General features: G+C 44.2%; 1 protein-coding gene across 1 annotated transcript in view; it reads right to left on the reverse strand.

Moving 5' to 3' along the window:
* The window catches only part of LOC104466600 (calcium/calmodulin-dependent protein kinase type II subunit gamma-like), a gene marked incomplete at its 3' end in the record, with an annotated part of 41,910 nt that extends 34,369 nt beyond the window's left edge, over nt 1-7,541 (reverse strand). Inside the window, exons 1-4 of the mRNA XM_010080083.1 lie at nt 7,472-7,541; nt 4,177-4,231; nt 3,602-3,667; nt 706-778 (exon numbers count right to left, since the gene is read on the reverse strand). Of these exons, the coding sequence (XP_010078385.1) occupies nt 706-778; nt 3,602-3,667; nt 4,177-4,231; nt 7,472-7,541 (264 nt within the window). The remainder of the gene's footprint in view (nt 1-705; nt 779-3,601; nt 3,668-4,176; nt 4,232-7,471) is intronic.
* Between the last annotated feature and the right edge of the window lie 8,542 nt (nt 7,542-16,083).

The following is a 16,083-nucleotide window of genomic DNA, read 5'->3' on the forward strand; positions in this document are numbered from 1 at the left end:
TGCAGGGCAGGCAGACCTTCCCACACAAACCTCTTCATTCTGGAGCCTGACCAGCTCCCTGTACAGCTGGCACTGCGTGGGAAGGAAGTTTAAGTAACTACACTGTGGGGGCTCTGGGTCTATAAATGTGTCATAATGTGGCAAACAGTTGATTCACCCAGTGTTCAACTGGCCAGCAGTTCTGGTTTTTAGATTAACAGCACTTCTACTGATGAAAGAAGAAAGAAGTGACATGAAAGATTCTCGTGCGTCTCTGCCCTAGCCCAATGGCATGTGTTTGGCAACAATGCAGAATAAAAATATACATTCTCTGCAAAGACAAACTCATCCTGGCAGATTGAACAGATTGACCCAGGTCTCTAGATATCTCTTCAATGGCAGACTAGAAAGTGTCCTTCATTATAATGAATCCCACTCAAATTTCTCTGAACGCCTACTGTACTCCAAGTTTCACAACTGCTCCATCCTGCAGCTGCCTCAAAGGGGCTGAGAGTTGGCAAGGTTCATGAAGACTGAAAACTTCCTTGGGAGTTCAGCACGCCCTCTAGAAAACTCTGAAGGAACAAATTTGTACTTCAGGAACCCTTGAGCCCAGTTCAAGTTAAAGAAACCCTGCCAGCTGGCAACACAGTATTCCTGTTTTGCCTCTTCCAATGATCCCCTGGCTGCTCTCCTTCAGCCTCTGTGGCATGGAGGAAATATTACCTTCAAGTCTCTGTGCACGATATCATGCTGGTGAATGTGATTCACACTCTCCAGTATCTGATGAATACAGTGGCTGCAAGATAAAGGGAGAGACACACAAAGTTATGTACACACGCATATACATTTTCCATCTCATCTCATCCCTAACTTTTATATTTGTACCAGGGAGAGTTCAAGAACCCAGGCTGAATCCCTTCATCATACCCACTGGATGCCACAACTCAGTACTGTCACAACTGGACACCCTCAGCCCCCCTCAGCAAAGGGGTGCTAAAAATCCTAGCTATAGCAGGACCACAAAGCCTCTCTCCTACCTCCCATCATCTCCTCCCTTTCCTCCCCATCATACTATAAGCATCTTACATGTTTTCCTTCAGCCAGCAGTGCCTGCTCGACACAGGAAAAAGTAAAGCACCAGAGTATCTGCAAACAGCAGCCAAGAAGGGGCAAGCAAGACTCAATTGCTCCAGGAAACATTCAGCTGAGCTAGTCCTGAGCAAGGAAAAAACTTTTAGAGAGCAGCAGCCTCCCCCAGCAAATTCAGGATGACGACTCCTGGGCGCCTGCCAGTTTGCAAAGCTTTCAGAGCAGCATCTCAAGCACTTTACATACACAATGTGCACACACACCCGCTTGCTGGGTGCCTTTTAAGTACAGATTCCACTTAAGGGGTTAGTGATCTGAAAGCGGACTCATTCCCTGTTAAGTGCAGTGTGCTGCACTCCCCCAGCTCACAGAAAACCGTGACTCTGCCACTCTCACTGCTGTAACCACAGGCACAAAAGCACGATGTTATTTATACCTGTAGCACAAGAACAGCACAACACACCCATGGGTGAGATTTGAAACATGTTTGAAAACATCTCTTCCGCTAAACATTCACTCAGCTCCCAAGGGTGAATGTGGAATGGAGCAAAATTTTGATGACTATGGCTGGGCAGTAAGCACCCAGATGTGGGCAACTCAGATGGGTCTGTGTCCTCACTGCAGGATCAGTCAGTCCCGTCACCAAATTCTAGAAAGCTCAGGGGAACAAATTTGAAATGAGTGAAATATTTGAGGGAACGGAAATTGGCTGCTGGAAAAGATGGGAAGAGGGTGAGGGGAGGAAGAGGAGAGGAGGTGCAGCACTGTATATTTGTTACCCACACCCCTCTGGAGCTGGCAGTACAATCCTCAGGGTCGGAGTCCATTAATATCTCCCGACTCCCAAAACAAAAATGTATAATTAGAACAGAGCAGAATCTGAGCGAGGGAGATTTTCTGGCCAAAAATGGCAAAAGTGTGAGGTGTCCCAGGCGAGCCAAGCGCAGTGGATTGGCACGGACCTCGCTCCCTCGCTCTCCCAGCCTGCTCTGGAATTCGGCTAGGCTGGGGAGAGAAAGGGAGGAGTTTCACTCTGTCGTCTTGTGGGCACTACAAGACCTGCCCAGCTGACAGTCAAAGGGCTGAGCACCTCAGGAAGGCTCACAGAGCAACAGACATTTCTCCCTTTCCTCTAACTCTGCCATAATTTTCCTGAGCAGTGTCAGTCACTGCCAGCTCTTGACCATTTCAGGAAACAGGCACTGGCAAGAGAAACAGGGGGCAGGATGATGATCCGTAACCTCAGAACTTTCCAACTTCAAGGCAGAACAGCTTCAGTGACTGTGTATTTGAGATGCTGTGCCTACAACATCTGTACACTCCACTGAGAAAAAACACTTACAGTCCTCTCAGATCTCTGCCAGGAGCTCAACTGGAGATGATGAGCCCACTGGCCTTTCCCATCAGCAGATGGCTCACGGCAGTGCAATGCCTCATTTGAAAGCATTGTGTAATGCCCAGAAGACAGAGGCTGTACGCATACCACAGGGAAAACAAATAAGCGCCCACAGACTCCACAAGAGTACCTACAGTAACACACCAGGTCATACTCGTTCCTTCCGTGCATTCACTATGATCTTCTGCACAGTACTGCCTACCAAGCTCATCCTACAGCAGTACCCACTGCTCCCGTCTTACCCCTTTCCTCTCACAGCTTCCCTAATTCCTGCTCCAGCAAGGGTTAGGATGCAATAAGAACATGGGTGCAGAATAAACCAGGGTGAAATGTCACCATTGCCCTGCTAAAGCAGACCAGGAGCTGCCTAATCTCAGCTTTGATTCCAAATGCTGCATTTCCAGCAGACATGTCGGAAAACACCCTCAGCTACTGCTGCTCAGAACACCCACCCTGCATAACCAGCAAAGGGACAAGCACAGGTCACTTCAGAAAGCTTACACATGGAAGAGAGGGGACACACTCAGAAAAAGAAAGGCATAACTCTAAATCTTTTTAGTATTAAAATATGAAGGTTGCTTCCACATACTGTGCCTCTTCTCACTGCGCCAACCAGCTCACAGTCAGCCAGGGCTTCCACAGAAACATATCCTTCAAAGTCCCCACTCCCCCCTGCCCTGTAAACCACTACCTAGACAAGGGCAAATGGAATGGGTCTGCCCAATGGCAATGGCACATCACTGGAACCCTACTAGGAGAAGGCAGAGGCCGAGCAGGCAGCGCTCTCACAGCCACAGGACAGGTCTGCCCTATGTCTGCTCACCAAGGACTCACTGTCACCACCCACCAGAAAGGTCAGGCAGACAAAGCCACTAGCAACGGGTCGCCCAGCAAAGAGCACAGCTCTGCAAGTGGCAAAGACAGCAGTGTCTGCAAGTGGCAAGGGCTAGAGCTGCGGTCAGTCAGGCTGACCAGTGACAATGGTTAATGCTAATAGCAGAAAGAGGAATTGTTTTTTCCAGACAGGGAGCAAGAGTGTCAGAACAAAGCCATGCACAGAACAGCAGTCAGGAAGCTCATTCCACTTGCCAACACACATGGCACATACACAGAAGGGTCTGGAAACAGTCTTACCTGGCATCTGCTTCACTGTAGTATTCTCTTGCAACAATATCCTCAAAGAGCTCCCCACCAGTAACCCTGGAGTGCAAAAGAACAAGGGAGGTTGAACAGCCCACCCATGTCTAGCTCAAGGTTGCATGGGACGTATGTGGCCACTTAGCCGAGCCCTTTCCCACAGCCTATGTAGGGATCTGTGGCACAAGAGCCAGGGCATAGCTCCACCACCATGGCACACTGTTGACACACTAGGCACAAATTGTCCATGCACCTCTACAGAGTTGAGTATATCCTAATCTCAGCCAGAACACCCCTCCTCTGACCTCCTCCATGCTGCCTCAGAGACAAAAGTCAAATGGCCTTTTTATACAGGATAGCCATGCTTTGGCATCTCACGCTTACATCAGTTGTGGTTCCAGCCCCTACCACACAGTCAATGGATTTTTGTCAAATAGGCCAGAGGTTATCTACAGGTCTCAAAAGAGTCAGGGAGAATTCCGTTAATGGAGGTGCTTTTTATTCTACTCTTAGTCAACCATCCATGTGCCTGCATCACTGGTGAAGCATCAAAGACAAAGAAAGACACTTACAGATCAAAGACGAGGTAATGGAAACCTTCTTCTGAAATACTGTCATGGAGCCGCACTGCAAAAACATAATCAAGAAATGGAGATTTACAGAGCATGTAGCAAATACGACACTTCACAAATCAAACCCATGCACACAGGCAAGTTCTCCTTCAACTCAGTCTATTAATTCCCCATGCCCTTCGCTTTGTGTGCTCACTTAGTGACCTATTTCCTTCCGTTATCTCAAAGGAACAGATGGGTGTCCTTCACATACACCCACCCCTTCCCAGCGCCAAAACAAACTCTAAATATCTTTGACCTCGTGTTTGTTCTCCTTCTCTAACGCTTCAGTACCCTCCTTTCACATCTGCCTACTCTTTCCTCCATACTCACATTTTGCCATCTCTCGCCACTCATTCTTTTTTCCCCAAAACAAAACCTTTTCAGAATCTCCAAATAAGCCCCCAACCCAAAAATTGACTTCTGACCCCACCTGCATGTCAGTGCCATTGATATCCCCTTCTGCCTTTCATCTGTAAGGTGCCCTGAAGTTCCCTCCTTTTACTTCCTTTTCCTCACTTCATTCTGACTTACACCCCAAATCCTTACCCAAAATTCAGAGCCATTTTCCTGTTGCATTTTTTCTGACCTGTTTGTTACCACAGACATATCTGATCACATTCCCCTTCTCAAAATTTCATCCTTCTTCAGCTTCCTTACCTATCCCCCTCTAGTTCTGTTCTTATTGCCTATATTAACCTTAATCTTTTCCCTTTCCTTGTCCCCTTTAACCTGCAGGACTGGAGTTGCCCACATGATGGGCCACTATCCCCTGGTATTCTGGGGCTCTCTCCTCCCTTCCCCATGTTAGACCTGGGCAATAACTATGGTATCTATGCAGCCAGCACAGTGCCATTTCCTCCTCTACGAATCAAAATCTCAATTTCTTTGATGTTTCTTGGATACCGAGGTACCAATTCTAACCCAAGAGAAGAAACTAAGCCCTTAATTTCATATTGCTAGGTACCTCCTACCTTTTGCTCTTCTCCTCTGACGGAAAACTTCACTATTTTCCCTGACAATCAGAGTCAGAGGCTAGCAATCCTATTTGACTCAATTTCTAAACCTTTACGCCCTGACCAGGACGAGTTGTCTTCTTCACACGACCGTCTCTACAGTCTTGCCCTGTTGATTCACCCAATGAAAGCAACTATCTGAGACTAGACTGGGTCTCAGTCACTGTAACACCTTGTAATTGAGTATTAACCGAAGTAACGTTACCATTCTCATCCCTACAAGAAAAATCTTGTCATCCTGCTCTGTCAGTTTAACGGTACCTTTGCCTCTCTTTCCTGTCTTCCATTGTCTTCCACATAAAATACAGGTGATCTGTCTTGACTTTTCCCAGCATCATGATCTTCTCTCTTGCCAGTATCAAGAGGTCAGTCTGCACCTCTTATTGGCGCACGACGTCAGCTACCATCATCGTCTTGGGAATGTTTCAAACTAGCACTTGGCACATGCTCCTACCTCATATGGAACAGCTTTTGCAAATGTTCTCAGTGCTCTCCTCTAATCCTCCTTGCAACTCTCCTTTGCTAAGGCACCCTTCCACATGCATGCAAACATACACAAACTCAAAACTGAGAGTAGCACACATGCGCAGAGACCACTGCCAGTACCTTTCCTAAAAGGATTTCGTTCTTTCCTTCTTCTTTCTGACTGTACCTTCCTATATTTTTCCTGCTTTTATCTACAAGCTCTCTGGGCTGGTCCCTTGACCAACTTATTTTCCTTAGGACTTCTACCGCATCTAACTGCAGGGGTCTGGGAGGAGCACTCTACCCAGCACAATGCTGCAAACAAGCAAGCACAGTTAGAGTACCAGTCCAGCAGTATTTCAGGCACGACATGCTGCTCCTACAGCAAGAACACAGAGACACTTCACCTGTAAGAACTATGTTCCTCAAATAATCTGCTGCAAAAAATTTTTTCTTCCAAGTAAGCAGTTTTAGTCGGCTTTGTAATAACTTAATTACAATACAACTTTGTGTTTACAAGGAAACTTGCCTCCTGAGCACTTAGCAAAAACCAGCAGAGGCAGCATTACAAAAACACAAGTAAGAATAAGGGTATTTCCTAGGAGAAAATATTTCCATTCAAGACTGGAAACAAGAAGGGAAGTGGCTGAAACAGACACTTGGATTCCTAGTGCAGGGGAGTTTTTACTCCAGTACACCAGATTATTTGAGGTGAATGCAGGAAACAGGCACATGAACAAGATCTGAGGCCCAGGACACCGGCAGAAGTCTGTGAAGAGACCTTATGAAGAGGGAACAGATAGAGAAACTTGAAGGAAAGCCAAATGTGCTAATAAGGTGAGGTCTGGCAATGCTCTGTATGCACGAAAAAGCATTCTCCTTCCTCTGCCACCTGAAAGGTCATCAAAGCACTGCAAGAAACACCAAGCAGAAAGGAGAGTGGCATGAATGAAATCCTGACAGAGGAGGAGCATTTTAATGAGTGGGCTGAGAGCAGTGACCATGGAAAGGGAACAGCAAACACGTCTGCAGGTGGAAGTGAGAAAGTGTGAACTATAAACTTTGACGCAAAGATGCGGGCAGCAAATTACATCAGAAAATAAAACATAAATGAGCTGATTGGTGCTATTTCTTTGTCCTGAGGAAAGCAATTTTGTCAGATACATTATGAAAAGGGAAGGAAGCAGCAATTCAACTGGCAGAGACTGTCAGAGGCAGCAGAAAGAGCCTTCAAGGACAGTAAAACACTATTTGCATCCTTAGGTGAGGAACCATGACAGGAGGACAGAGACAGTTCATAAATACTGACACTGTACATCACCCAAGGGCTGCACAGCAAAAGAATGTCTTGGAGGCAGGACACAGGTCATTAACTTAACAAGGGAGCTGCTTCCTTGACTGCCCAGAGCAATGCTGGAACAAAATCTGCCTGGGATTTAATCTGCTGAGGTAACAAAGCTCAGGGAGTTGAACAGAAACAGCAGAACAACAAAACCCAGAAAACCTATAGGAAAGATTACAGTGGGCCCCACCACCCTGCAGGGGAATAATTAGCAGCAGCTCAAAACATTAGGCTTAAAGTGTGGAGGGGTGCAGCAATGAGGGGAGTCAAAAAGAACTAAGAAAATTCTGAATATAACATAACTCTTGTGACTTTCGATTCCAACCCACACCTACTTCATACTGATGCTGATGAGAAAAATCAAAAGCAACACCCAGTAGCAGAACAGCAAGGGCAGCCAGTGCCCTTTCACCCTAACATTTTGCTTACCTACCCTCCTGCAGAGCCGCAAGAGCCTTCCAGACCAGCAGCAAGGATACCGCAATCAGCAGCTCTGATGCCATGGTTCGTTCTGCTGACACACAAAATGCTCTGCTTTCTAATACTGTGCTAACTACCATGGACTGTCAGCTTGAAAACATGATCTGCTTTTTCCAAAACCATTCAGCCAGCCCATGAAATGGCATATATATTCAGAAGTAACTCCACCACCTTTAGCTCACATCAAGCATTAAAGCATTTTAAAAGTGTCTTGGCCTCCTCCACTTCGGTTCATAAATATGATCCACATTGTGTTAACATTCATCATAAAGACACACAAATATCAGATACCATCTGATACCTCCACCTTCCAGACCATCTTTGCTTTAAAGTTGTCCTATGCGAGTGCCCTCCACCTGAAGGCAGGACACAGGTTCCCAAATGGCCAGTTCCAAGAGTGGTCAACAGGAACCCAAATACTGGGCTGTCCTCTGCTTCAGTCACTTTCCCATGAGAAAGAGATCCCAATTGTTCCACAGGCTGCTGGTCCTGACATATCATCTCACACCTCCATTAATACCACAAGTTCAGCTTCAGCTGTGGGCTCTGGCCCACACAGGCTGCTCATATCTGTGTAACCTGTTGACACGAGGGTGAAAAATACAATCATATGTAGATTCTGGAGGGTAAATTATTCCCAAAAACTGACTATCCAGGATGAGAAAAGTGGAGAATTAAAAATAAAAGTATTAATCCAGTTAACCATTTCTTAAAAAATATTAAAGAACCCTTTGTTTGCTCTTGTCAGGGGACCAGTGATGTTGATGTCTAGTGCAGCAGGCTAGTCAAACGCATACGTTACAAAAAGTCTGACGTCGCAGCAACAGGGAATTTGCACAAAAGCAACACAAGGTCTTTCAAAAGATGACCAAACTACAAAAGAGTCCAGTACTTGCTGAGGAACCTGATCTCACTCTATTCACCAGAAGATGAGGTAAATTATTTTTATTAACTGATTCTGCCAAGCAGAAGCAGTGATTCAAACCATATTTCCTTCCTAACCAAACACTTAACACAGGGATTCTTAGAGATGTAGGAAATCAGTCCCGGCCAATATCACACACAGCCAGTGCCACCTGATGACTGTTCCGATGTCAAAGGTCTCTGATGGATTAAAGAACACTCATTACAATAGTTAGCAAGAACAGATGATGAGAGGGGAGTAGGAAAGGAAACAAAAGCAAGTCAGACAACGAGGCACTAAATCTGTTACAGAATATGGTAAAAGACCTTGCCTAAGGTTTTAGTCAGAGCACAGAAAAAAGTCTCATCCACACAGAGAACAGAGGGCTTGTGGAGTTCACAAGAACATCTAATTTTGTAAGACTGTCAAGTCTTACTGATAACTTCAGAAATAATAAATAAAAAAACACAGCACTAGTGAGCAATCCAGAACAAATGCTATCCAAAGGAGAAAAATCAGTTACAGACTGTTGGGTAGAAACATCTTCTGCAACAATACCAGTTGGTCGGTCAGCAAAAAGTGTGCACCTCTACTTGGATGATATCTCCAAGAAGCACATAGATTCTGGTAGAAATAAGAAGTGGTTTCAGTAAAGCATGTTGATGGAACAATGTTTTCAGCAAGACACAAAAAAAGCCCGACTTTCTTCATACACATTCCTGAATCTAGTACTGTAGTGGTGCTCCACCAGGGGTAATGAGAGACTGCTACCTAAATTTTAAGGTCCAATCCAATTTCAGATGCACACCTGTAACTCTGCACAGTTAAAGAGCTGTGATGCATCACTACACAGAAAGCACAACCTAGCTGACTGGATTAAGCATTCGTTATTCCCTTTGTCTCCTCTCCAGCCTCATCCTATGAAACTGGTCTTACCTGCACAAAAAGCTTCTCCCACAAAGGCAGACTTTTGGAAAAATAACTAACAAAAGAAAAGCGGTGAGACCAAACCACTGCCTTTCCCCAAAACCTGAGATCTTCAACACTGCCTGATGCAAGTTACGCAAATTATTTTCTGTCTTGTGTGGGTGTGTGTGTCTCAGGTCTGAGGCCCTAATGCAATCCAGAGCATTTGCAAAGAGCCTGATACCACAGCGAGTGGCCCAAGGGGACATGCTGTGGTTACTGAACCTAACAGCAGCTGGACACCAATTCAAGCACTTTCTAAGAACATCTACTGTGAATATTATTTTTCTCTTCCTGCTGTCTTCAGAGTCTCACTGGAAATCTTGCCTCAAGAATAAAATTTCAAGCTGATATTTCAAAGTGTTTCAAAATCCTCATGCACATAAAGTTTTTATTTTATAATGAAATAGTATTTAATCAGCTATGATATTAACTACAGAAAATTAAGCATTTCAGTGAGAAACAGCAATACAGTAACAGTCATGCCACGTGGTTGCCATTCCCTGCCCGAATAAAATGATCCTGTACAGGTAGCCACAGCTCTCTGATGCCTGAGCAACAATAAGAGGAAAATCTCCCTCATAACAAACTGTACCAGCCTAACAACCAATGCAAACTGCTGCTGAATCATGCAAAGCGAGATTCTGTGAATGCAAAAGTTGAAGCGAATCATGAGAAATTAGAAAAGAGCTTTCAATTTTTATGAAAGTCCACCTGAACTACAAGAACATAAAAAGACATTAAAAAGCAATAGGCATCTTATTTTTAAACGGTCACATGTAAAAGCTCAATTGATATTGCAGTCACAAACATAAGACTATGCCTAGCCTAGATTTGACCCAGATCTTCCCTTCACCCTGCCCAGTGTGCTGAATATTATTATGTTTTTACTCTTATGTCAAGCATAATAGGCTAGGAGCATTTATGCCTGCCACATAAGCCCCAGGATGAACATTCCCCTATATCCCACGTCCACAGCAGGGCTGCCTGAGGGCTCGGCCCATGGCTGGGGCAGGCAGGCTCTTGTAACACAGAGTGGTTTCTAGCAACCTGCTGCAAGTAAATCTCTGCAAGCAAAGTAGTTACTGAGGTCACAGCAAAGGGAAGTACACAAGCAGAAGAAAAATTTCATGTGACAATTCCCAGTGTCTTCACTTTGCTATTACTCATCTCGGCATAGGCAAGAAAAGGCAACATGGGCTGAAATATGCCTGCTCCTACACACCAATGGTCTTTCCTGTCCTTAGGGCCAGTGGTGAAGCTACGGGGTAGGGTAATCTCGTCTGCTAAATCTAGGTTCACTGGTGTTCCTAAGTGTAAAGCACTTGTATATTATGGGAACACAAAGGACACTATTAGCCAACTACCTCTGCACCAACACACATCCCATGCTGTGATTATGTAATATTTGGGGCTCTCAAATGAAGTTGCCCATGATGCAGTACCTGCAGCAGGGCCAATATAAGGCAATAGAGATTTTTGGTTGTCTCCTGGGTCACAGTAATTGCAACACACTAACTCTTTCTCATAGCCTTAGACTGCAAACTCAAAAGTGCTCTGGGATCTTCTGGACCGAAAAATGCTATTTAAAGGTCAGCCACTCATCAGAAACAACTACAGCTTCACTTCTCAGCAGTTTCCAACCAGACAGCAGGTATTTGCCTGTATCATGGAGAAAGGGAGGAGGTAAGAGATGCCACAAGGGGCATATTTCAAGAGACAGCACATGCCATCAGAATAAAATGGGGGGCTAAAACCTGCCTGATGCCCTCTTCCAAAGATATTCTCTAACGTGCCAGGAGATGCTGAAACTACAAATACACACAGCCTGACAGACTGCAAACTGAGCACTATCACCCGTAGCAGCACAGGTCACAAGCGAATTGACGTAGATGGCTACCACCCACTTGCCGCTTCCCCAGCTGCTCACCAGTCTGGACAGCCAAGATGGGAATTGTCCCACCACCTCCAAGCCTGGCTATGTGCCACAACGCTTCCTGCACGGTTTGCACCACTGAGGATGCCTGTCCCATGAGGAGCCACCACCAACCTGAGACTGCCTGTGAGCTGGGTGCTCTGCTCCCACCCCAGCTGTTTCTCTAATTACATTAAACACACAGAATTCAGCTGCAGCTGCTCAGGCTGCTTCCAAAAGGACTCTCCTTTTAATTAAAAATTTGCTATTAAAAAGCATTAAATTGTGTAACACAAATAATCCTCTAGAAATCATCTGTTCCAGCAGCTGATGACCAGCTTTGGTAGAGCAGCAGGACAGTTAGCTAACAGGACATCGCACGTGGCTGTTAACCAGCCCCTCAGGAACATGGACTCTGTCCCTCCTCCTCCTTCCAAACTGACACAGGGAGGTTACAGTATGCTGGATAGCTTCCTGTAAACTCTCCAAGCCCACAGCATTTCACATCAATTGCTGTTTGGAAAACAGAAAAGAAGGGCTTGCTAACACTCTGCTCTGGTTTGGGCAGAACCAAGCTGCTGCAGGCTCTGCAAAGAAAGACAAGGAACAGTCCTAAGGGAGTATGAAAGGGCACACAGGCAGAGAGAGGTCTTACCCCCTAACCATTGTTCTCACTGTAACCTCTTTAACACTTTGGCCCTAAAAACTGAGGTTAAAGCAGTGCCCTTTCTGCCATACATGGTGCCAACTCAGGGGAAATTCCCTTATGCACAGAAATTCACAGCCTAGAAAGAAGTTGTAGGGAGAACAGTATCTTTCCTGTTAAGAAATGGGTCCTTCTGCAGAGGTAAAAAGCAAAAGTGAAAAAAAAAGAAAAATATTTTTTTAAAAAAAATTTCAGTGCTGACTAAATGTTATTTTTCCTTTAAATTTGCAATGTCTGTATTGAAAGGCTGAAATTCAGCACGTGATACATAACATTTAGTATGCCCTACTTAAACATTATATGAGCCAAAAGAGTGCATTAGCAGGTATCTTTCCTACTCTTCTGATAACACTGCAATGACGACCATCCAGAATTGTTACTAATAATTTCCGATTATCCACATACGAGATAAGCAAAGTACTTTTGATAACCACTAGTATTATATGAAACCCCCAAAACAAAAGCAAGCCAATTTTATTGGTATCTCAAAGAAAATACACAGAGAACACCCACTTTATTAGAATTAATAAAACAAAGATAGCAGCTGTGACAAATTTTACACCTCTCATACAGGCTCTGCAACTTCGCTACACACGTTTCTTCAATCAGGAATGAACTAGCCTTTGGTGTTGCAAAACTGTGCTCCTCTCCCGGCAGGCAAGTGTTCTGCCTGACATCCCCCCGGCCCTGCTGTATCAACCTGACTTCCAATTCTTTTCTCACATTGCCCGGGACAGTCATAAAACCTTGCCACAGAGGCAACAGAATTCTGTGCAAAAGGCAGGTTGTTGCTTGCACAATTTCAGAGTGCAGCCATCCCTCTGTTCTGTTTGGTGCTTAGCCAAAAAATGCTCCTTCCATTTCCTCAATGCTATTATAACTAATAAAGGTAGTGAAGGGGGGGAAGTAGGAGAATCCTCCTCCTCTGACTTTTGCAGTACCTTCAAGTTTGAGTGCACTGAGTCTGGCCATCATCCCACTTTTTTTTTTTTTAAGAGACTGCTTGCATACAGATAAATTTCACTGATAAATAGATGAATAATGGAATCCAAATGCCTCTCTAGTACAGACCACAAAGAAATACACAATAAATAAAGCCCCTGGCAAGGAAGAAAATGCAATTGTTACTCCATTCTCAAATTGAGGGGAATGATGGAGAAACATTTTTCTTAAAACTACAGGAAAAGCTATAGTAAGAACAGACAGAAAAAGGAGAAAACAAGAAGAGGTAAATAAACAACAGTTAGTGAAAGCAGTAACTGGAAGAATCAGAATGAGAAATAAAAAGCTGGACTACCTGGGGTTTTGGGAAGCCCCCTCTCAGCCAGATGTGCATGGGCACTCACCTAAATCCCTAACAGTGCAGGGACTGGCAATAATAAATGGTAATTTGCAGACTGAAGGCTCAAACTTTCCATCAGGAATGCACTCTAGCTGATAGTCTGTTGGGGATTTTTTTGAGTGTTCGACGGTGAGGGTTTTTTTGTGAGTTGTTTTTGTTTTGCTTTGTGGGGGGTTTGTTTGTTTGTTGGGGGGAAAGGTGTGTAGGAGGAAGAGGAGAGCAGGTTAAAGGGCATAAGGCCAGAACATCATTGTTTGACCTCAGGATGCACAGCAACTTGCTGTCCTCTCAGACAGCCCCATGATGCTTCCAAAGAAAAGTTGCTCAGTAACTGGGAAATCTGTAAACCATAACTTTTCCTACAAGGTCTCCTCTCCCTCCATCGCCCTCTTCCCCACACTACCCCCTCTACACACCAGTTTCACCTGAGAAAAGGAGCAGTCCCCCAGCAACAGAAATCACAGGGCAGCAGCTTTAAACAGCAGGACAGGCGCGGGAGCATCCCACTTGGAAACCTCTGAGTGCAGCAAGCGTGGCCAAACCACTGGAGAATCCCCAGCATTTTAACTATTCTTTGCACATAATATTCTTTCTGTCCCAATTGCAAAGGCAGTCTGGATGTCTACAGCCAAATGAAAACAAGGAAATCTGCTGTTTACAGCAAAACACAGCCTACAGTTTTTTCTTGTTTGCTAAGGAAGCAACTCAAATCTCTTGTTAAGGAAAAGCTGATAGGAAAACATTCCAAGTGGCAGCAGGGTGGAAAAAGTGAGGGCCTGCTTATCAAGAGTAGTATCTCAAAATGTGGAATGAGTGAACCTTAAGTTGTGGATGATACATCTAAGACAACTAATCCAGTATTAGGTTTGCAGACATGATCAATGCACACGGTATCCCACCCAGGTTAGTTATGAGCGTTGTGGGATTCTCCAGTTGGGCTGCACACAGAAGCACAGCATCGTTCCTGGTCCTTGCAGCAATTCAGCTGATGATGACCATCATTTAAGGGCACATGAACTGGAGGCCTTGTTTTATACACATCCATCAAAATCACTCCCATGAAACAGAGGTACTAGGAGGACAGACCACTTGTTAAAGGAAATAAAACTGAATTGGGTTAAAAGAAATTCCTCTAATTCATAGGAGATATCTATACCATTTTCTCCCCATTTTAAATAAGGATGTGTCCAAAATCGTGATTTATGCTGAGAGCAGCTAACAGATAGAAGTTACAAGAAAAGGAATTCAGGTGCAAGTATATTTTGGAGAAAAAGTCACAAGTAGGAAAAACCTGAAAAAGCAATAATTCTAATAGATGCTGAGGACAGCATTTCACTACTGCTATAAATTCCCTCAAATAAATTCTCTCTGGAGCAGTTCAGCAAAGGGTATGAAAGCAGAAATCAGAGACAGAATTTGGCTCTGTCTCTTGGGCTACTACCAGCCTCTCTTAAAATATGTAATTTTATTACTCTAGATCTAAGTGCATGCAGTTCTTCACAGCAAAGGCTTCCATGAGCTGGGACACAATAACCAATCAGAAATGTTCAGTTTGAACTATGAACAAAAGATATTCAATAATTACTTTTGTATCATTAGGTTAAAAATATCTAAGAAAGAGTACAGAATATCTTGTGACAGATCCAAAGAGGAGGCACATATTTAGACTGGCATAACAAAGAAAATTTAGAAAGAGGAGAAGGGCAACACCTAACAACATGGTGGACAAAATCCATGCACAGAGCAAACTTCATGGTGCACTGAACAAGCCACAATCCTACTCTGGGAAGAGAACCCAGGAATGCTAGAAAAGAGTTTTCAAAACAACAAATTAGGATTTTCATCAAATTTAGCACCATTATTGCTTTGAGAGTCCTAAGACAGAAAACGTCATGTTCAGCACTGTGCTGAACTTCACATCCGCACTGAACAAGCCTGCAGGAAGATAGTGGGGCTCCCAGCTCTGTCACTGCCTTGGTATTTGATGGGTAGCAGGAAGCACAGGAAAAAAACCCCTGAATTCTCCACAAGAGAAACCCTGTGTAGCAAATGAATTATAGGACTTAAAAATCAAATACACAGACTGAGTGAAATTAGGTTTACAACTAAGCAGAAGACAAAAAGATCTGTTCCAGTAAGCAAGAGCTGACGTTCAACACATTGTAAGCTTAGCTCTTCAACAAACAGAAGGAAATGGTAAAGTTTATTTTATCTTAGCCATTGCACAAGCTTCAGTGGCAAAATCAGGAAAGAGTCTGCAAATAAAGGGTCAAGGCGATGAGCATGCTTACAGAAACCTGCTTCTTTACTGCAAAGCAGGGACCAAGAAAGAAGAGAGCCATATCGTTCTCTTCTGCGTTTTCCCAAACACATATGTGTCAAATGACCACAAGATTTATAGATAACTGAATCACTGGAACAGTAAGTTGTTCAAGAAGTGGAATTCCCCATGGAGTCGTGACTCTTGCCAACTTTCACAGGCATTTTATCTGCTTACAGACAGAAAGTTTTTACTGATGTTGCCTTCTGCCTCTCTTTAAGACTCCCATTTCCTCAGTAATGGGTGTATCTTTTTTGCCTTTAAAACAGGGTGGAGAGAACAGATCACTGATTGATCTCCATTCAGTTCTGCTGTATTTAGTGAGTACAGCTGGCAAAAGGTTTCTCTAGAGCAGATTGCAAAATATTCTAGAGAATTGTCAGGAGGAAAAAAATGAGTTGAAAGTTAGGGA

The sequence above is a fragment of the Pterocles gutturalis genome, unplaced genomic scaffold (assembly GCF_000699245.1).
Source record: "Pterocles gutturalis isolate BGI_N339 unplaced genomic scaffold, ASM69924v1 scaffold51374, whole genome shotgun sequence".
NCBI classification, from domain to species: Eukaryota; Metazoa; Chordata; class Aves; order Pterocliformes; family Pteroclidae; genus Pterocles; species Pterocles gutturalis.